Raw genomic sequence first — 22,764 nt, forward strand, 5'->3', positions numbered from 1 at the left:
TCACGCTTTCTGAATGTGCCAAAAGCTTGCTGTGTGACTGCGGGTTAACCACCTTAAGGTTGATTCTGCTGTGGGAAGTGTGATTCTTCCCACTGTTTTAAATTTTCTCCTAGCTTTGTTCCAAAATGCAAGTATTGGGCATGTTTCTCCATGTGAAAACCTTCAAACTCTTTTAACTTTTAGTAATAAAAATGTCTCCTTACATGCAGTTGCGTTCTCTTAATAAACCACATCCATCTTCTCATTCAACTCAAAACCATAAATCAATGTGTTTATTGCAGCTTTTTTGTTTGTTTGTTTTCCCAAAGAAGTCCTCCATCACAGGGTCAGGAAGTCCCTATTTTGTGAGGTGAAAGTATGGTGTTCCTGCATCTTCTGGAAAATACCTAACCAGCTAGACCATAAGGCTTCAGGGCATATATGTGTGTGATGGAGTATTCCAAATTACACTGCTGCAGGCAGTTGTGAGGAGCACTTGTACTCAGCCAAATGGTTATCAAGGCTTGTCGATGGTTCAAAATGTTACACCAATTAATTTGGGAATAGACCAGCTCCTAAGAGCATGCTCCTAAAGGCCAGGACCCCCAGTAGCCATAGCCATTTATAAAATGATTTTACCAGCTTAGTCTTCAAAAGATGTCCACAACATCTTTCCCTTCCTCACTAATTCTTCAAATATCTAAAGGTTAGTTCTTCCATAATGCTTTGGCTTTGGTGACAAGTCTGCATCAGACACTTCCGACCAGCTGCTTCTTTTTTGACAGCTCGGTGCCCAGTTGCATTGCAAGGAAACACTACCATTTGTTGTAAGGTGGATTGTCAAAGTGGTCTATAACCACAAGGAAGTTGTTGCAGCTGCTGGGCAAGGGACTAGAATATGTACACAAAGCTATTTGCTTAAAGTTGGCATAGCATTTAGGTACATAAGGGTGCCATGTATGTTTGGTCTTGCAGGTGTCTGTGTATGCTCTTGGCATCTTTTCTGCAGGCAAATCCATTTGGAATTGACATCTAGACATCTGTAAGTTGAATTATTCAAGTACTGCAGAAAACGTGTTCACTCTCAGTGGGTTTGACCCATGTTACCTATCAAAACTGCTATTTGTGTTTTATTGTACTCATTCAAATGTTTTTAAAAAATGTTGGGAGCAAGCACTGAAAACAAGGGCCCCAAGTGGATTGGTTTATATAAGCTGTAATGCTTATAGCAGTGTATAGGTATATTGTGGTCCTTTTGGGCATAGAAGGAAGTGATAACTATAGCAGCGAACTACAGTAGCTAATACCAGGTGGTTTAGAGTGATTACTGGGGCAGTCAGCTTGGATGCGGGCCCTTTCCACAGTGGAGCATGAGATGATGGCATACTGGGAAGGGAGAGGTTCCTGAGGTGGGGGACACCCCAGGGAAGCACCAAGACCTGCCAGGAGCTGGCAGCTGCATGAGAGTGGCTGACAAGGCAAATAAGGGGCCAGGAGCAACACCACCAAGCTGTATGGTGCTGTTGAAACACTGGAGGGAACGCATGATCTTTAAGGTCCCTTCCAACCCAAACCATTGTATGATACCCGAGTAGTGCCCTAATGGACAAATATAAATAATAGATATTGGATGACTGATGCTTGAAACATACATGATTTATTTAGAACCTAATTTAGAAGAAATTAGGTTTCCTATTCCTAGAAGTATTTAATTGCATTTGCTCTCTTATGCTTTGAACTCGTAATTAAGGTGCTTTATTGGCCCATTATGTACTGTGTTTAAGGCTCACTTTTAACCAGTTTTGTGTTTCTTTCATTTACTTATTCCTTTGTTCTGAAAATGGTTAAGAGCATTTCTTTTTCCTTTGCTCTTGAGTGCCACAATCCTCTCTTGCTCTTTCCAAAACTCTCCTTTTTTTTTTTTTTTTTTTTCCTCTCATGGCATCACCTAGTCCTTGCTGATACCATTTAGAGCCTGTCCCCTGCCAAGGAAAATAGACCAGGAATTTATTACTAAAGTAATTTATTTCTAGTTATTTTCTCTCTATGCCCTTTGAAACTGGCCGATCGGAGTGTAAGCAAGGAATGAATGTTGTGGTGATGTGGCTGGTAATGCTGCATTGTTTCTTTCCTTACAAACTGATATTTTATTTGTAACCGAGTTGGAGAGTGTGGTTTTCTTTTTCAGTATTATTCAGATGTGATCTTAATGAATGCAGAGGTTGTCTTTTGTTTGCCTCTTCTAGTCCAGACAACTATTTTAAATCTGGGGGCTGAAACTGCTTGGCAGCTAATCAAAGGAGGAAGAAATGAATGAGATATTAAGAAAAGAAAAAGAAAAAAAAAAAAAGAAGCATAAGTCCCAAATAAATGCTGCTCAAGGGTAGAAAATTCCTTGTGCTTTCATAAAAAATTCTAGTAGTAGTCAAGAAGAGAGTCTTCAGGGTTCCGTATATTTTTCACCATTTTTTTCAATGTTCTTGTATTGAGTTTCATTCACCTTAAACTTTTAAATCATGCTCTTTTAATGACTTCCCAATTGATGTTTGGTTTTGAAACCACAAAACCTTTAAGAAGCAGTCTAAGTATTAGGAAGAGTTGATGAGTGTAGTCATTAGAATAATGTTGGTAGATGAAATCTTTCATTTATACCTCCAAGATTCAGGCTGTGTCTGAAAAATTATTCTGTTGACAAGTGTATGATGTACTCTTTGGTAATCCCGCTATGCTTTATTTTCTTTTGTGTTTCACATAAACCCTTGGTGTGAATGTGTATTTTCCTGTATCTTAACACATGTGTTTGTGCTAGTATTTTGGTTTATTATTTTTTGGTTTTGTTTTTAACTAAGCGGAAGCCTCTGAGTCCAGTTTTGATTATAAGACAACTTACCCTGGGCTTCCTGGGTTTTGTTTACTGACTGTATCTTTGACTGTCATCAATTCTAAATCTCCCCTTTATAAACAGTATGGGTGGTTCTGCAGTAGTCCAGTATTCTACTTCTGTGACAAGGTAATGAGCAACCTGCAGTGTCCCAAATGCAGTTAGAGTAGTGGTGATGGCAATCCTTAAAACGTGCCATGTGTCTTAACTGCTCCAGCAAGGTGGAGGATACTAACAGAAAGCTTGTTCTGAGGGACATGATTTAAGAATAATAGGCTGCAGGTCATTGGATCATTCTGCTACATCACTTCAAAAAACTTTTCTCAAATACAAAGTACTTCTCAGTTTTCAGTTTAACAGCAGAAGTACGAATGAAACCAGAGAATATTGTCACAAAGTAGTTTTTAATTTTTGCTCTCCTGGACTACTCCTTACCTTTAAAAGAATGATTTCTGAGGTTTTAACTCTTGGGGTTTTTTTTGTACACACAGATACACACGCTCTGAACAAAAGCTTTCTCAGAAGATAAACTCCATCGATGATAATTCTTTCCCCTTCTCTTCTTGCTTTTCTTGATGTGTCTCCTTCTTAAAGATTATTTTTATTTCCTTGAGTACCTTCACAGTAATTCCAACCAAATGGTGATGAGCGTGTGTCATCTGAGGCATCCTCTGTGTATCAGCCAAAAAGCTTGTATACTTCCAAATAAAGGATTCTGTTCTTACGGTCCTCTCCTTTCTTTTCAACTGAAGATGTGCTTTAACCATGAAGGTCAGAAGAGCTAGCTCTTCTTCATCTTAGGAAGAGCTGAACACGAATGGGGAAAGGAATAGGAGAATCTAGGTGCCAGAAAGTTAATGAGGGAATGCAGAGGTTAGGGTATTCTCATCCTGCAGGTTCATTATCTTTATTATGAGAAAACTAGAAAATACAGTAGGTTTCTTGAATTAAAGAGCTGGAGTCTTTTTTGTCTAAATTGGACTTCACTAAGTTATGTTGGTTGTTTGGTTTGCATGTCATCTCAAATTTAACTAATTTAACTTGAGATGCTTCAATTAGATGGGGGGAGGGGAGAGAGCGTGTGTGTTAGTTCCCGATGCAGCCTGTTATTCTGCACTGTTTTTATGCAGAAATTCAATTACTTTAATGATTTCAGTTAGCTTTTTTTTTTTTAGTTCATACTAAGAATTGCAGTAACCCCCATCTCTAGATGAATTTATTTGGCTTTTTTATTCCACGGCTGTCGACATTTTGAGCACTCATGCTTTCTAACAATGCCTGCGTGGCTGCTGTTGGAAGACACGGTGTCATATTTGGACTCAGATGCTCTAGTAAACTTTGAATTGCTCCCTGCGGAACACTGTGTTAAAGAGAATTGCCAAGCAAAAGGTCTGAAGGTCGGTGACATAATTGGCCAAGAATAGCAACAGGTAGGCATCTACACTTTATGTTTTCACAGTGGTGTGTTGCCTGGATTTCGGAGACCCCCGAAATAGCAGCTTCAGATTTTTGAACTCTGTACTTCCTTCTGTTATTCTTAAGTCAAATCCATAATATTAATACAACAGATTTCTGTGTTTGTTCTCAGTGTCTTTGTTATTTCAGCAGAATATTTTTATTGGCAGTGTATTTTTCCAGTGGCTCCTGAGGATCTAATGTGGCATTTATGTTTCACTTCATGCACTGCATTACCTGACCCCAGGAGTATTTTGTGGTGTCTACCAGGCCAGAGATAAAAGCTGCTGTTGCAGCCTAGGAGTGCAGGCTACATTCAAAATACCAGCATTTTCCTATCAGAGTAGCAGTTCCTTTTAAAGTAATTGTGCTCCAATGGCCTCTATGCCCAGTTGTGCAGACTATATGTGTGTGTAGGCAGGGCTCCATCAATGCAACCAAATATAAGCTCTGCAAAGTGTGAAAAGCTTGTGAAATAGTTTGGCAATAGCAATCACTGTGTTAAAAATAAAGCAGATGTGCATTAGCATTAATAACTACTCCTACTGGCTGTGCTAATCACTCCTGAAGTACTGCAAAATTGGGGTATACTGTAGTACCTGCAGAATTACTACTTCTAATGTAAAGTTACAGATCCAGAAAATTTTTTCCTTCAGCCTCTAAATTAGTATGTAAGAGTGAGTATGCTAGAGTTTAGAAACCTGCTGACTTCTGTGAGTGTGGATAACTGAAGGTGGCATAGCCACGTTCACAATAAATTGCCTTCTATATAGAGCCTGTGCCTGACTTTACTTTTAAAATTCTGACCTTACTTTTAAAACTCTGACCTCATAAATATATTTGTTTTATTACAATTTTAAAAGAATTTTGAAGAAAATACTTTGAATTACAAAACTATATTTAAAAGAAGAAAGGTACGTGGGGGGGAGGAGTACAGGCAATTGCAGTGGAGCTTCTTGGAGCATAGGACTTTTAGGTCAAGACAGAGTGACTGTATGTCTTGTTGGGTTGCTGTCATAGTTGAAAATGAGAACAGTTTTTAGTGTACACTGTTAACTTTGGGCACTAATACATACAGATTACTTGGTTTCCTTTTATCTTGTTAATGTCAAGCTTTTACCTGAGATGAGTCACGTGGCATAACTCCTGGACTACATGCTTTGGTCTTTCTTCATGATGTTGCTCAAAATAATGGTGGCTGGAACATGTATAACCATGGCACAGACTGGGTAGTACCTACTCACATGGAAAGGGAGAGACTGAGGCTGTTGTCAAGAGGGCAGTTGGTGGTGGCTCTGAAGCCACATAATTATTCTGGTGGGTAGGCTGTGATCTGTGGGGTGCCATTAGACCATCCTCATTTTCCATTACTTGGAGAATTAAGAGTGACAGCAATCCTGTTATATTTTAAAGGGCCACTCATGTGCCAGTGCAGAAAACCTGCATCTGCTGATCTGTAATAAAACTTCAAAAGCATTAAAATATGATGCATTCTGAAAATAGCATAGTCATTCTCAGTATGAAGCTCGGCCTTGGATGTAGCAGTGTTAAATATTCATTTGCACCAATCAGCTTGTGCAGTTTGCTTAGAAATATGAAATATATTTAGGCTGGTGAGCAGGCAGAGCTGTTTTTATTCCTTTTTCCTGAGGAGAAATCTGTTTTCGTAAAGAAGGGAGAAGACGGCAATGCAGAGGGTAAACTGGCATTTGTTGGATTTGGTAACAGGATGGAAACAGCTAAACTGGAAGGGAGCATGTTTAAGAACTGTGTAGTTGGAGTGAGCAAATGTGTCAGACTTGTGATGCATAAAGCAAAGCAAGGCTTAGTATTTAGAAAGAAAAAACTGAGTGTGAAGGAACTTTATCTCTTATCAACCCTACTGTGCAAAGCATGCTGTAGGTGAATAAGGAGTATGCCACCACTAATGAGAACAATTGCCACCCAACAATGTTCAAATGAAAGATGAGCTAAGACACTTGAGTAAGATAAGGATTTTCCAAGTCTATGCCAGAAGCTAGAATTGAAGAGGGATTTATATGTCTGTATCTTGATACTGGATTGCTTTAATCTCTCCCTCTCATTCCGTTTCCCTGTACCTTTAGAAACAACAAGTGAGCAAAATAATCTTTTTAGTAGCAATAGCTCAAATTACTGGAAATCTGGTGAGAGCTGGTTGTGCTTCCAGCTAGTGGCTGCAAAGTTGAGTGGTTCTGGTGGTTTATACCAGTAAACAAGTGTATCCTCCTGTCTTGTAATGTAGGGCCCTGCATCCTATGAATGTGATCCTTGATCGCTAACTGAACTGAGTATTTTGAATGGTGCCTACCTGTAGTTAAATAGAAGAAAAAATTATGAGGATAGCAGGCTTTATCTTTGCACACACTTGCTGTTGACTTGGTAGCACCCTGTGGACATTTATGAGAGAGTTGTCCAAAATAGGTTTTTCTGGATGGGCTGTCAGGGCCGGGGGTTGGGAGTGAGGAAAGAGCATTTTGATTGTTGAAAAATACAACTATGTGGTCTTTGAGCAAATAGGGAAGAGGATAAGGTTTCCTAATGGCTTGTGGTTCTGCTATGCTTTTTGAAAAGGCAGAAGGATGCCTCTGCCATTTTTCTCCCTTAACTTCTGCCAACTTACTGCTGCTTAGGATGGAGAAGTTAAACCAAGCCAAAGGGAAGTCCAGTCTGGATGCATGTTAATCTAGCAAAGCCTTCTCAAGGAAGAGAAGACAGACTTGCAAAAGTTTGTGTAGGTATGGTGAGTTGTATGTTGCCTTTGTGTTGAATTGCTACCCACTGGGCTGGCTGCTGGAGTGAGAAGGCTAGTGTTTGTGTGGGGTGCTCACAAGTATGTGCAAGGAGGAGCAGGTGGTTGTACTCAATGTGTGGGTGGACGTGTGTGTTGCATGTGTTTGGAATCATATGTTTTGTTGTTTTCTCCTCACACCTACTGCCCTCTCGTTTTAGGCATTTCTCTTGTATTATAGGACGCTAAATGCAGTGGATGAAAACAATAACTGAATTCAGGTTGGGTTTTTTTCCTTTTTCTTTCTATTCATTTAACTAGTTTCTGAAAGTGGCAGTGATCATTTACTGGCATTGGATAACTGGCTGATAGTCACCTTTTCTTGCTGCTGTTCTTTTTTTTTTCCCCTGCTGTTCCTTGCTCCTTTTGGTGATATGGCTCAACTCTGAAACTGAGAAATGATGAGCTTTCCTGTTGCACAGCAACAAGGGCTTCTTTATGAAGAGAAATGAGTGTGACCTCTTTCTGTGGGTCAGTGCTTGCAATGAGAAAAAAGTCATCACTTGTATACTATTATCAAACTATTTGAGTCCTCTTAAGCTTGATGGCCTTGTAGTACAAATTATTTTGACCCTAAAGGTTCAGGGACTAGCCACTACTGGCTGGATTTGGTTACATGCAAAAGAAGATGACAAGTCGAGCTCCTGCCCTATGTTCTTGAGTACCTGGCAGCCTGTAAGGAACACTTGCATGAGTTGGCTGCTTAACTTTTCCCAACCCGTGTGTTCATGTAACAGACAGCCGTGTTGATGCTGAGGGCTCTGCGGGTGCTGGTGAGGTGGGAATGACCCCAGAGATGGGGCAAAGATTGAGCTCTGCACCTCTGACCTTGCTCTGCCCGTTTCTGGTTATAATTGAAACCAGGACACTCTTCTCCTCTTGTGTGGTATGGTTTCACTCTGTAACAGGTTAAATAGCAAAGGATGAGGCAGTAGGAAGCTCTGCTTTTAAATGTTCTGATATTTTAACTGTGCTCAACAGTTAAGTTTAATTGTGCTCAACTTCTTAGTGAAATTTATAACAGTGTAAGTATAAATTTATAACAGTATGAATATTACTTGGCCTTTTTTGTACTTCCTGTTCATTTTTCTTACATTTCCCTTATATTTTCTTACATTTCCATTTTTCTGTGAGAAAACTTGATTTCATGGTTATTTAAAGAGTTTCTGTGGTGATGACTCACAAGGACATTAATAAAATTTCTTCTGCTGAAATTATCATTGTTTCACCTTAAAAAATCCCTATTCTTAAGTATTTATGTAGAGATGAATGCAACACCTAAGATGAATGTTTATTGTATACAAAATAAAAAATGTGAGTGTAACTTTGAATCCGGGGAGATTCAGATTGGCACAAGAAAGTTTTTCATAATGAGAACAATTAGCTATTGGAATAATCTCCCCAGGGAAGTGGTGGGTCCCCAGTGTTGGACACTTAGGATCTGCCTGGACAGGGTGTTGCGCCATCTAGTCTAGGTCCTGCTAGGTGCCTTCCAATCTGGTATTTTGTGATTCTATGACACCCCCTCTCCCTGATGTGGACATATACAGTATGATTTAGTTAGTAGTGATATGATCATATACATTGAAAGCATAGGGTGGTTCTGCTCTGAACACCTCCTGCAAAATGTTGTGGGACTTGTTTTCTGAAGACGTTTGGGAAGTGAGTGAAGCAGGAATCTGCAGGAGAGAAGTACATGTGATTACAGACAGTAGATAATGCTATCCTGAAGTTCTGCCATATATCTGCACTTGTTTCGCTCTGGCTTCTCAGGCAAAGCTGTTCCTCCTCTTCTGAGGGCCTACCTCAACAACTGGAATACTGAAGAGTTAAACAGAATTGTGAAGAAAAAAGTAAAATAAATAGAATTAATTTCTAAAAAATTGAATAGCAGTCTTGTTCATGATTATGGAGAACAGCTCAGTTAACTCTTCTTTGAAAGACTGTCTTTATGGATTCTGCCTTTTGATTGTCCTAAAAGAAAATGGTGTTAGTAAGGAATTTAACATGAATTACGAGCACCGGGAAGAGTGTCATGAATGAACTACGTGAGGCCATTTTTGAGGGTCTCCGGAGATGGGAGAAGTGATGCATAGTAGATAAACATGGCATTAATGTTGCCCAGAGGGGAGAGACCAGCATCTTGAATTGTTACTAATAAGCTCTAATGGATGAATATCAGCCATCCTTTGTGTTGAAAAAGGCCAGCAATTTACTAATTAAAAATAATTCACAGGATGGCTTCTTATCTTGTGTTCTGCCTGTAAAACGTGTGCAAATGAAGCTTGGAGGCAAAGTAGCAAAGTGATCCTGTATGAGGAGGATTTGAGTTCCCTTACCTTAATACTTGTGCTCCTTTAAAAAGTGTTTTGATCCCTTCCATCTCTGTGTGTACACATTCATGAGAATCAAAATAATTCTGGCAAGACTCAGTGTTAAGTAATGGAAATAAAAGATACTGTGTTTCTCCCATTACCCTAAACTCCTATTAATGGATACAGCGTGAAATGTGCAGTGCTTTGAAGCCTGAATGAATACTATGCTCAGCTGAAACTATGGAGATGAGATGAACATAGGTAGAATGTGCTATTCTTTATTTTGTACATTAAGTTCTTCCTGTTCTTGTGCTTTTTATATACTAAAGTCATAAGATATTAGTAAAGCACAGTGCCTTTTCCCTAATTATTCAGTATAATTGGAAATAGTGGGCAAATCTCCTAATCTCCATAGTGACAGTAGAATATTTATCTAATTGGAGTTTGCCTTTTGGCATTGCTTTGAATAAATTAGCATTTCATTAGATACCCTGGGCTACTGAGAAAAGGTTTCCCAGAGTAGTATTTAGTCTTTCTTGTCTAAAGAACGTATTTTGAATTAGCATAGGTTAATAATATCCTTTGTAACTAGAAAGATAGAGTAGTAATATTGTTGTTATTCTTAGTGACAGAGGGCTGTGCTTGGAAGTTCTTTGCTTTCTTCAGTTCCCAGAAGTCAGAGTAAAAATTTATGTTACCTTGTTTGATGACTTACTCTTTCCCCACAGAGGGAAGAAAGAATAGAACACAATTGAAATACAACTTTACTTTCACCCTCTACCCTTTTTCCAGAGGATAAACTTCTTTCAGATTGCAAGCAGTGCAAAACACAGTGGTGTGGACTAACCCAAAAGTCACGCTCTGTCACTTGCCAATTACAAATGGGCTCTACTGTAGTATTTCCAGTGTACCTAATCCAGAATAATCAAAGGCTATTTGTGTTCTTTTCTTGTGTATATGAATCAGTGACAGGAAACTGGGTGTCTAAGTTTTGGTATTGACTGCCAGATAAGAATTGTGGCTGCTTATCATGCTTTCCTGAACAGGTACTGGAAACCATAAATTTGAGGTGAAGTTAAAAGAGGTAATTCATCAAAGATGGATTCTCAATTGATTTTCTTTCCTAGTGTTAAAAAGAGCAGAAATGAAAATCCATGGATATAATAAAGGTTTGTGATTTCCTTTCCTTGAGTCATTGGCTGTTCCAGGCCATTGCTTCAGAGTTGCTGACTACCAGCTGTGGCAGAAGATCGGTATGAAGTATAATGTTAAACATCCTGTTCCCAAAGTGGCCTTTGCAGCAGGGATGTACCATTTATACCACAGTTGCCTTTTGGTAGATGCAGGCATTCAAAGGACCTGTCAGTTTGTTTTGCCAAATCCAGAAGAACGAAACATCTTCTGTTTGGCAGGTCAGTCTGAGACTGCTTGGCTACCATACTGGATTTTGAATGTAGTAGCACAACACATCTGGGGCTTACAATATTTGTGAACTTGGAACCGGTTACAAAAAGATGCCTAATGCTGTGTTGACACACAAAGGTTGAGAGCAGCCTGTTCAGTGGGCTCAGTGATGGCAGTTTCTTTGCTTCTGGGATGGGTTGAATAAGCAGATGGTCACTTACCTCAGTAGTGGTGAGGTAGGACTTTCACCTGCCCTTTGGTAAATGTATTCTTGCTTCCCGGCCCTGGGAAGGCTTTTTTTCCTCATACCTTGTGATTTGACACAGGATTATCTGATGGCGAGAGAGGAGCTCATGTTACTTTCTAGCTCTTCCCTCAGGCTTCTTCAGTTACTCCTCTTGATCCAGTAATTATTCTGAATTCCTGTGCAGTAAGTTTTAGAGTGGATCTTCCTAGGCCTTCTCCTGTGACTAGCTGCCCATTAAAAATTTCATTTCTATCTTTGATTATACCTGGCTTTTTTAAAGAACAGCTGGAACAGTTAATGGAACACTCAAAGATAAGGGAAGATAGGATGGAAATAAAGAGGGCTTACTAATTGCTCTTCCCCGCTTCAGTGTCACTGCAGGCAGGTTCCTGCTTTCAGGTCTGGTCTTTGGTTACTCAGTACCTTTGTAGGAAGTTGGTAGGGGTCTCCAGTCCTTCCCCCAGTGCCTTGGAAGGTCTTCCCTGCAACCTATGAGGCTGCTTAGTGCATTGCTTGAAAATAAGAAAATGTGGATTTTGGTTGACTGCATTTCTCATCACTGCAGCGCCCTATCTCTTGGCTGGCACACCTTGCACTGTCCCTTGGCTGTATCCTTCCTAGTAACACATGAAACAGCAGCTTCTTCCTTCCACCTCCATCCAGAGGTCCAGAAACTCTACCTAAATATACTGTAAGAACAGAGAACAGTAATTCATATCCTAAATACCATGTTTAAGTGAACTTAACTTTGCTTGCAGGATTCTAAAGGCACTGTGATGAGCCCCTCCAATCTTCTCCTATATGTTGAAATAAATAAATTTCTCTGTGTCTGCTGTTTGTGTTGATATTGTTGTGACCAAACAAGGTCTAGTGACTAGGGGACTCGCAATGTATGGTTTGGTTTTGGGAAATCTTGTCTGGGGACCTGGAAAATGGGAAGGCCATATTAGAAGTATGTTAGAGAGAATGACTGCTGTAATCTAACAATCTGAATCTTGTTCTACAGCTTGATGACTGCACCCTGCAATTGTCTCACAACGGTACCTATCTGGATCTAGAATCCACCCTAGCAGAACAAAGAGATGAACTGGAAGGCTTCCAGGAGGATGCTGGGTAAGTAAATGTTTACTAAATTTAGATAAATAAGGGTTGAGGTTTCAGTGTGTGGTTAACTTGGTATGTTCAAGTCATCGCAGAAACAGAAGAGATATTTTTTTTTCCTCTGTATTCACATACGTCTCCCCTTTTTGTGATTAAAAGTTTTATGACTTCTATCTACGTTCACTCTTATGGTTTCTTTAAAAGAAGACAACATACTGTAAGAAGTCTGTCCAGATGAATGTCTTGACTAGTCTAACACTTGTGTGGTTCTTTGGAACTTGATAAATGAGGGTCGTTAGTTCTGAGAACTCTGAGATCTTTCTTATATAATTGTTGGTGTAGAAGATGATATTGGAGTATTGCTGCTGAAGTTATAAGTACAGTTACTTTGTGCCTTGGGATTTAAGTCTTCCTTTTACATTTTTGGAAACAAGACCTGCATCAATTTCTTTTTTACTCTTGGAATTGATTTAGCCAGCCAGGGTGTATTTCTGAGAAGTGAAAGTGAAAACAACAGTTAGCATCAATGTGTATCTGTTGAATGCATGCGTAAAGTTTGCTTTTTAGAATAGTGTGTTTTGGGGTTTTTTTGTTGTTTTGTTTTTGGTTTGTTTTTTTTTTTTTTTGTGTTGGGCCTTTTAGGTGATTGTCTTGTTTAAGAAATAAAATGGACAGTCTAGAGCAACTTTTCCTTCCTGGTTGCTATATTGGACTGGATAGTTGTAATTAATTTTATGGGTGCGTTTTGGCATGGACTTCATGCATGTGAGTAATGCTGCTCTGCCAGAAGGAAATTAACTGTATTGTGAATTGGTCAGGGCTTTTTAACAGTAAGAGATGCAGCCCTTTGGCTTATACTGCTTACTTTTTGTGATAGCTAACTTGCTTTTGTTTGAATACTTCTTACAAATTTAAACTGTGCCTCTGAAGATTATTTTATGTAGAGGAGAATTTTAAATAAAATGTTAGAGATACCTAAGTGTGCATTTGTGTCTGTCCTCATACACACTGTTTTGGGCTTGTTTTGTAAGTTTTGGCAGATAAAGAAGCAGTGCTGTTAGAAATAAAATTGTTTAGAAGAGAATTCTTCAATAGACATGGTAGCCAATACAACTGAATGGATCCTTCCTATACTGTAGAAGCATTGAGTAAAGAAGTTGATCTAGTCTTCAGTTTTATGTAGAGGTGATAAAAATTGTTGCAAAGAATAGCAGGTTCTTATTTCCAGCTAACTTTATAACTAGTTGAAAGCAGTAAGATGAAGGAAAAACTTTCTTTTGATAGTTTTTTGTAGTAGTAGCATGCACCAATATGTCCTTGCTAATTCTAGTAGTTTTAACTTCATTGCTTCTGATCCCCCGCATTGGCATCGCTGAGCAATTTGGCAAGAGAGAGATCAGTTGTTGCTTTTCCTGACAAACTCTGCACTTGAAAATAGCAAGCTACCTTCTACCTTGTTTTATTTTCTGCCTCCTTTGGGCACATCAGATCAATTACATTAATTGTTCCTGAAATGTGATTCTAGTTTTCTCTGTGGTAGCTATCCTAAGGGAAAAAAAATAAAACAATCAAACAAAGCATGTAGAACTAACTGTGCTGCTTGGAATTGTCTCTCTTCAATGTTGTTTTGAGCTGAAAAATCAGATTATGTTTCTGTGTACTTTGTGTGTGTGTGCAGGCATCCTCTTAATTGTGAAATTTGCTGCAAGAGAACAATAAGATGATAAAGAGCAACTAGAACTTTAGAAGTCTGTTCAGTAGCTTCCCCATATGACTTAGTAACATCATCACTTCAGGCTAAGTGCAACTCGTGATGTTATCCAGAAAAAAAGAATATTCTAGACGTAGGATAGCAAATGCAGCCAGTAATGTCTCCATCCCAGGTTTCTAGCAAACTCCATTTTTGGGCCCTGCAGCTCTGACCCTTTCCCCAGTAGAGACCAAGGTGCTGAGCTGAAGTACTCCTGTGCTCCTAAGATGGAGTTGCTGGCTGCAAACACTGGGGCTTAGCAGCAGCCTGCTGTCTGGGAGAGGACTGGCCACAGAAATGACTTAGTCTTTTGCTTTTTTTCTCTCTGGGTCATTTCAAGGTCCTGCTCTTAATCTTCAAGGCTTTTAATTTTCTAAGATTAAGCTACCTCAAGACCTGCCTTTTCGCTATGCTGAGGCTGCTGTGCTCTTCAGAGTCACTGAAGTTTGCTGAACTCTGAATGAAGGATTTAGTAGCTGGATATTCATGAAACTTCTGATCCTGAATTGTGGAAACTCCTATTAAGAGTGACCAGAATGCCCTGTGGTCTGGCTGTTTTCAGCATCTTTTTGCCAAATGTTCCTGTTTGCTCAGGCAAAATGATGGATGAAGATTGGTTGTTTTTTAATCGCACTGCTGAAAGGAGACTTATAAATAAACCATGCATGAAACACAATTTTACAACTTTTTATTTATGTGAGAGGCTGCAGGTATCTGTTTTCTCTTGGAAGGGTCGGATGAGCATAGTGAAAAACTGGAAGGATTTTTCTCTAAGAGAAAAGAGGAGAATGATGGCAGGCTGGAGGTTTATGATGTTTATCTGTAAATAACAGGTGTAAGAAACACATGCACTCATATACAATTTACATGAAACCACTTGTGTTACTGAATATGATGAAAAGAGGTTTTTGGTAGTTGCTGTCTACTCCAGTAGTATCTAAACTTCCATTTAGGGAAGGGAAAAACCCAATGTACATGCCCGCTCAACCTCTAAGGCTAACTGAGCAAAACATGGACAAGGATGCGACTGTTCTCCTGTGTCTACAAGTCTTGCTGCTGCTGTTCGCACCTTTGGGAATAGCTGTGGGATTCAGGAGAATAGGATCATCTTCATATGGGTTTTTTTTTGGGGGGGATGATGATAGTCAGGATGGCCAAGCAATGAGGCTGGCCCTGCAGAAGGTGTCACAGCCAGGAAATGGGTCATAAGAGCATGTAGGAAAACTGCCATTCTTTTCAAATCTAGCATGTATTCATTGCTCGTTTCCATGGGGTTTTTGTTTGATTTTATTTTTTTTTCCTTTCTCCCAACACAAGTTACTCTGGGTGCTTAATTGTGTAAGGAGGTAATGTGGAGGTAGTTTAGGTGGGCTGGCTGTTTTGCTAAGGCGCTTGTGACAGGTAATGCTCTTTTCCTTTTTTCACTTGTCATTTAATGGAGCAGCAAGAATGATCAAAAGGTTTATGTATTTAAGTTACCATAGAATTGCCCAAATTGTTTTTATGGGCATGTCTTAAAAAGGCTCACAAGGTGATGCAGTCCTAAACCTCAGAACACAAAAGTTTCCTCAGAAGTCATATTGTCAGCAATGGAGATTTCTTTGGGGAATATGTTTTCAAGACTTCTGTTCAGCAGAAAGATTGTTTTAAAGTACTTCTGACAAATCACTTCACCTCTGATGTCTTTGCATTCCTTCTAGACACTCTGTCCCAAGCCATTTTGGCTGTGTGAGTCCAGCTTAAGTTGGTGCTGCTGTTCATTCTGAGCTCAGACAGAATGGACAGCAATGGTGTCTGGTGGGGATCTTTCATATTCTTCTTTGTTTGAGAGCTTGAGTCATGATTTTATAGCTTGTGGTTGTCAATGCCAAAATAGCTGCGTCTCTCCCCCACTTTGCCCCAGAATTTACTCACAGCTTGCTGTTGTCAAGGGAAAAATCTACATCTGTACCAGCGTATCTGTGGTGGAAACATTTGAAGATTTGCTATTTTTGAATTATAGTGATTGCCAGAGGCAAATGAATGCAGTAAGAGTACTTTTCCCATCCCCTCTCCATAAACAGATCATCTGTAGGGCTTCAGGTAGGATGGCCAGAAAGCACTGGAGGACTGCTCTGAACTCGACTCTTGTTGTGAGTAAACCCATTGATTTGAGGATCCAAACCTTGAATGACAGCAGCACCACGCACACCCACCATCTGTCAGTGCAATTTAAAAAACAGTGTAGTATTGCAGAGTAATTGCCTGGAGCATGTGGGCAGCAGAGTGAGTTTGTGCTGTGTAATTAGTAAAAGCTGTGAACTTGCTATGCTTCCTATTCCACAGCAACTAGTCATGGTTGCGCTCCTTCCCCGTGGTTAATGCAAGGGAGTTTTGTATAATCAAGCTCAAATTCTGTTTATCCCGTGGCAGTTCATCTGTCTGTGTGTGGGGTGTGTGTGTTTGTATTACTACTGACTAAACTAATAATCTGCTTCTGATAAAAATAAGTGTCTCTAATTTAACCTTCAGTTGTGAACTAACAGCTTAAACCACTGTAAATCTCTGACTAGCCTGGCATCTCTGGTACTGAAGCAGTGGAAGCTAGCAGCTTTGCCAGGGTTAAGACCACGGCAGTACAGCAAAACAGTAATTTATTTCATGTTTACTGCTCAGTAACTGTGCTTGGTAGCAAAAGCATTGATGGCCCAGCACTAAATACAAAGCCCACTTCCTAAATGGAATTAATATGGAGAAATAACTGGCCTGAGGACAGTTAAGAGCCTGTAAGGTTGTAAGGACCCCTTGCGAAACGTGCTAATGGAAAACTTCCAGAAAGCAGAAAGAGACCCAAAGAAGTGTGTTCATCAGTGCAAAGTAGAATTTGTTTTTATGTACTTACGTATGTGCATGCATGCACTGCAAAGTAGGGTAGTTTTAAAATAGCTCTTGCTGAATCTGGTTAAACTGATCACACCATGAGAAAGAGCATAATTGGTGAGTTAAGCCAATCGCTTTGAAATGTGTTGCATGTCGCTTTGGGTAATCTCTTCTTCAGGTTATTTTTTACTTTTTTTTTAGTATCAACAATGAAGTTGGAAAATCATAAACCCATTTCTTTCACAATCAGGTTATTTTGGTTTTTTTTTTCCTTACTGTAGTTATGAAAAAATTAGAGCTCTCTTTTGGTAGTATAAGTCACAGTTAGGTTAGTTATAAGGGGCCTTTGTGAGAATGAAATTATTATGTGGGTGCAGTTTCCTTCTGCTCTGCAACTATGGAACTTCTAACAAAATTGGTCTGGTACTTTGTTCTTCTGGAGCTGAAACCGTGGGTCCCATGATGTGTTGGGAGCACCAGAGAGACACTTTTCCTGAAGAGGAAGAAGCGTCAAATGATCCATCTGAAATCCTGCTATTTCAAGGCATCTGTTTTTCCAAGTGCAAAGAGGGTTTTCAATGCGCAGGTGATAGCAAAACCACATGACCAGAAATTACCCACTGTAAAGGTTCCTGGAAGGAATGTACAGCCCAAGTCTGAGAGCTACTGACAGCAGTGGGAAATATATAACCTAAGAACTGGAAAGCATTGGTCGACTGATGTGTCATCTCTGAAGTATGTGATGTGAGGTTCACAAGAAATGAGGAAATGAATCTTCTGGTTTTGTATTTTACCCAGCAGCAGTATTATTGTTAATAGAGCACTTCTAATGCAAATATCTTCACCATTTGTCAGTTCATACAGTCTATTTTCTTAATGCAAAAATATAAGATGGAGGCTTAACTGATCATGTGTTGATGCTTCACAAAACAGCAATATAGACTTCCTGCTGATAACAATTTTATGTGGGTTGAGCTTTTGGGGTGGAAAGGGACACAGCTCTGCTAATGAATCATAGAATGGTTTTGGTTGGAAAGGACCTTAAGATCATCCAGTTCCAACCCCCTGCTATGGGCAGGGATGCTTCACATTAGGCCAGGTTGCTCAAGGCCCCATCCAACCTGGACTTGAGCACTGCCTGCTCTTGAAAAATAATTACTTGCTGACTGTGAAGGCCGAAGTCAGCTCAAATATTTTAGGAGCTGTTAAAGGTTATTGTTTTAATGTGTAAAAATTGAACAATTAGCAACAGAGAAATAATCAGCATGATGAGTTAGAAAATAGGGAAGGGGTTGGGGAAAAGGGATGCTCATTTTCCAGCTTCTGAGATTTGCTTGCACATGAACTACTAAAAGGGACAAATGGAACAAATGTTCCACCATTTAATGTGCTGCATTTCACAGTGTGTGAAAGTGATTCATTGTCTTTTGGCAAAAGTTATTGCCTTGTGGTGAGGTGCACAGAAGACTCCACCCAGACCTTTACCAACATGTACCCAGAATACATTAGTAATAAGTAATTAGGCACTACTACTGTGGCTTATAATGCATACTTGCTGAATCCCGTGAATGTTTCACTTGACCCCTTCGAGTTTCTCATTTTTTCCCACTTCTTCTTCCATCCTATTTTTTTTCCTCTAGTTTAAAAGAGGAAGAAAGGATGAAAACCTTGCCTAGTAAATGTTGTGTTTGGGCAAAGCAAGTGGATGTAAAAACTCAGCACCTCAGTGCTACTCTGTATATAGTCCTTATTTGTACAGTTACATGAGCCAGGGTGCTCTTTCTCTTGTTGGCATTCACATGTAACTTTTTGTGTGACATACAGGTAGGTAGGGAATCATAGAATGGTTTGGGTTGGAAGGGGCCTTAAAGATCATCTAGTTCCATCTCCCTGCCACTGGCAGGGATACCTTCCACTGGACCAGGTTGCTCAAAGCCCCATCAACCTGTTATTTGTTAAATTCATGCTGGTAAACAGAGAACATAATATAGAAATAATCCACAGGGGAAAAAACACATACAAGTCTCAGCATGCTTTGTTCCTTTGCATGCTGTGGCTTACACCAATAGCCTGCAAGATTTTGCCTGCCCAGTTTTTGGTTAGGGAATATGCCATTGGGATTATTGCTACCTGGATTAGTCAAGATTTAATTATTTTTATTTTTTAATGAAGAGTGAACAGGCATCTGAATAGTGTCTGTTTGTTTATTTTTAGCCACTACTGTCAAGTGATTGTTACTTTAGTAAATGTGTTATGGTCCAGGAATGCTCAGAGTAAAATCACTGTGCTAAATAATTAGGTGAATTGCAAGAACAGGATGCAGCCACATTCTGACTTCACAAAAAATTTTTAGATGGAAGAGCTGAGGTGAGGAAGGGTAGTTCACTGACTTCATTTATAGATGAGTGTATATGTTTGCCTCCAACTGCCTGTCATGTACCAGAATGGGTTACTAAGTGCTATCATCCATTGAAGTGTATTGGAGATGAATCTTAGCATTTAAAAGACTTTTTTAATATTTATTTTATTTCCTGAGCTCTTTTGTTTCCATTCTTCAATGAGGATAACATGAGTTCGAACATGACAGTTGGATTGTTGGATGTTGGTCTGTAAAGAGCTTCAAAAAGATGATTTGTTTGGGTAAGATTTTCAGATGACTTTCAGAGAGATTTTTAATGTCTCTCTCCATGCACGTGTGTGCTCTCTCTCTCTCTGTGTCTTTCAAGACTTGGCTTTCATACAACATATTTTAAGTGTTAGATCTTTTTTTTTTTTTTTTTTTGCATCTCTTGAATCTGCAGTTGAATGGAGAAACATATCACATTGAAACTGCAGTCAAACTGTATCTTAACGGGTTTGAAATCGAAGCCTTGGATTTTTGCTGTCTGATTAATAGCAGGTTAAGAAACACTTTCCTTATTGTGTGTGTGCTGGCTTGCAGATCTCTTTCAGGGAAAACCTGATAGACTCAAGTGCTTGAACTCTGGCAAAAATTCCATCTCTGTGCATTCAACAAGGAATAGTTTGTTTTTCGCTGCTGATGTGGAGCACCTTAAACTATGAAGCAACTGACTGTGAGGCAATACGCCATTGTAGAAGCATTTTCCATGAAGGGTGTGTACAAGTGAAGATGGAAATGCATGGGTGCTGAAATGAAAATGGGAAAGCCAGTTGCAAAAATAATGCACTTCAGAGTGTGTCTGTTGCCACACGTTTGCTTCTGGTGGTATCCAATGTCCAGGCTTTTCTTGTGGGAGTCAGTGACTCCTTGAACTTAGAGATTGCTGTTGGATGCTCATTGAACTACTCCTTTTGGAAAAACACACGTGATTATTAGAGAAGCTTCATGGTCCACCAAAAAATCTGAGTGCTGTGAGAGGCTGTAACAAAATGTGCAGCATGTGTTAAATGTGTGCTTTGAAAGCTTTGCATGAAGAACAGCATCTGTGTTAAGTTTTCATAATGGTTAGGCTGTTACATCAGGCAGACATAGATGCAGAATTGTTATAGGGTAAGTTGTCAAGAGCTTATTATTAACTGGAAGTATCTATCAAAATGTTGTCGATACTGTTCTTAGTTTCCAGTCGTTGCAATAATTGAATACCCTGTGTGATTCTGACTATAGATATTTTCAAACTGCAATTAAACCGGAAGTGATACACTACTGTGTGTGTGTATATATATGTGTGTATATATATAATTATTATTTTTTTAAGTTTGAAGTACCTATTGATAACTCCAGTATTTAAGTCATTGACAAATTAAAGCTGAGTGTTGAATTTGGAAATAAGATGGGTTTGTGATCGATTACAAATAGGAATTATGGGTAGTCAGGGGCAAGAATAGCCATGGTTCATAGAGTTGAAATTTAGCATAATGGCCACATCTCAGAGAGGCTTTAAAGCATACCTTTGCATGTGCTAAAAGTTTGGAATAAGGTCCTTTTCTATATATCTCACATCGGTACCTTGAAAATCAAGTATTAGATATAATATCTGGCTTTTGGGGATCCATCTGTGGATTTACAGGTTGAGGAACACTGGGCTTTTTCCTTCTCCATCTCTGTACAGAGACATCAGCTTTTTACTGATTCCATATGTTTTTCTGCTTTCCTGAATACATGCCAGGGCTTACTCTATCCTTAATGCTTGCTCTGTGGTACTAGGAATCACAAATTAGTCTGCCTGCTCCTAATCAATAATCTGTGAAACTGGAGGAGATAAGCTTTATGTTACTGGCTTAACTGGTTTTCTAAGCTAAGTCTTAGGAGAGGGAAAATGGAAGCACCAGCCACTCTTTCTTCATGCTTCTTACCTAGGCAAGGGTGGGGGAAAGGAAACACAAACAGGTTTACTTCTGACTGGAAGATCCAAAACTCTTATCCTTTATGCTCGCTCAGTGTAAGTATTACTACTGTTATTAAATGAAAAAAGGCATGTCAACATCATCTCTGTAAGAAAATTGTTTTCTATTAGAAATGGCAGATACTAGGAAGTGCAGCTTTGCACTGAGGGAGTTCAGTGGTCACTGTTCCAAAGCAGGAGGCTACTATGCCACTGTCCTATTTTAGATAAACCTTCCATGCGCAGGGGTAGGAGAAACTAAGCTCACACCCTGAGCTGAGGCCTGGCTTTTGATGTGGCACATTGACACCTTGGTTGCTTGGCTTTACTTGATCACAGCTGTGCAGGGAAGCTGTGGCAAGAAGGAAATTGAAAATGGTTCCTTCTTTGTTCCAGATGGAGACCCTAAACTCTGAGTTCTTCCTCTTTTGTTTCCATAAGAGAGATTTCTTCCTTTTGTCTCAACTACTAATAGAGGGGGTGAGGTTTAGAGATCTTTTATTGTCTTTCGAAGAATTACAGCATACTGTAGTAAGATGGTAATGACTCTTGTGTGAGGGAGGCTATATATCAGTAACAGAAGCTACAATTGGTATTTTCAATTTGGTACCCTGTGCAACAATTGCAAACTAAATATTCCAGAGGAGTCCTGGTGCTCCAGTGGGAAGGGTCAGCTGTTAAAAATCTGCAGGAGCGGGCATAGGAAAAGGCTGTGTCCAACCAGAGTGGCAGGAGGAGTTTAGGTGGACAGGGAGTCAGTCCTAAACCTGGAACTGCTCCAGGAAGCTTTAAAATCCAGGCTGCAGGCCGCTCTTGTTGGTTGGAATAGTATGATGCTGCTCTGCACTTCAGACAGAAGTGAGAAAGTTTACGCTTTCTCTCCTTTGTCCTACTGATGTTCAAGCAGACCCATTAAAGAGCAATTTGATTTAAAGTTGGATTTTTTTAGATTTTTTTTTTTTAATTATTTAATCTCTAGAGAAAGGTTGCCATCCTGAAACTGAAACTACGGCCTCTACAGAGTTCCACGTTAACCACTTTTTTCAGTTTCTTAATGTGTTTTTCCTTTGTTTTTTGAGAACGATATTTTTGTGAAAATATCTGTCACTACTTCACTGACCTGCCTTCCCCTGCAAATTTTTCAGGGAGATGATATAAAACATGTTCTTTTGTAGTAAATAATGAGAAATATTTTTGTTCCTCTAAACAACTGTGGGCAGGAAAACAATAAGGTGGACAGGAACCTTCGTTGTTATCTGGAATTTAGTGGGTTTGGTCTAGTCAAGTTACAGTCAGTGGAAAATTCTTCTGGATGTCTTTGTGAGGGGTTTTGTCCTGAAATCTCTTAGCAGAGTTGTAAAGTATATAACTGAGAGAGCTTGTGCTGGTTTTAAATTTGCCTGTAAGTTGTATATACAAGTGGATCTAGGGTTTGCATGATACATGCTAAGCTGCACCTGTGTTCTGAAATCACTTTTGCTTCTTGTATGTTTTCCCACAATAAATTCACAGTCACAGAATGGCTGAGGTTGAAAGGGACCACAGGAGGTTATCTGGTCCACACTCCCTGCTCAGGGAGGTCCTCCTGGAGCTGCTTGCCCAGCAATTGCATATTTATTTC

At 39.5% G+C, this 22,764-nt stretch overlaps 1 protein-coding gene across 3 annotated transcripts in view; it reads left to right on the forward strand.

Annotated features, from left to right (window-relative positions):
- FHOD3 (formin homology 2 domain containing 3) overlaps nucleotides 1-22,764 on the forward strand; it is a gene marked incomplete at both ends in the record, with an annotated part of 373,934 nt that overhangs the window by 20,668 nt on the left and 330,502 nt on the right. For all 3 annotated transcript variants that reach the window (XM_080639441.1, XM_080639442.1, XM_080639443.1), the window contains one exon: nucleotides 12,097-12,203. In XM_080639441.1, coding sequence (XP_080495567.1) covers nucleotides 12,097-12,203 — 107 coding nt within the window. The remainder of the gene's footprint in view (nucleotides 1-12,096; nucleotides 12,204-22,764) is intronic.

This window comes from Psittacula echo (genome assembly GCF_963264785.1).
Source record: "Psittacula echo genome assembly, chromosome: 2".
NCBI classification, from domain to species: domain Eukaryota; kingdom Metazoa; phylum Chordata; class Aves; order Psittaciformes; family Psittacidae; genus Psittacula; species Psittacula echo.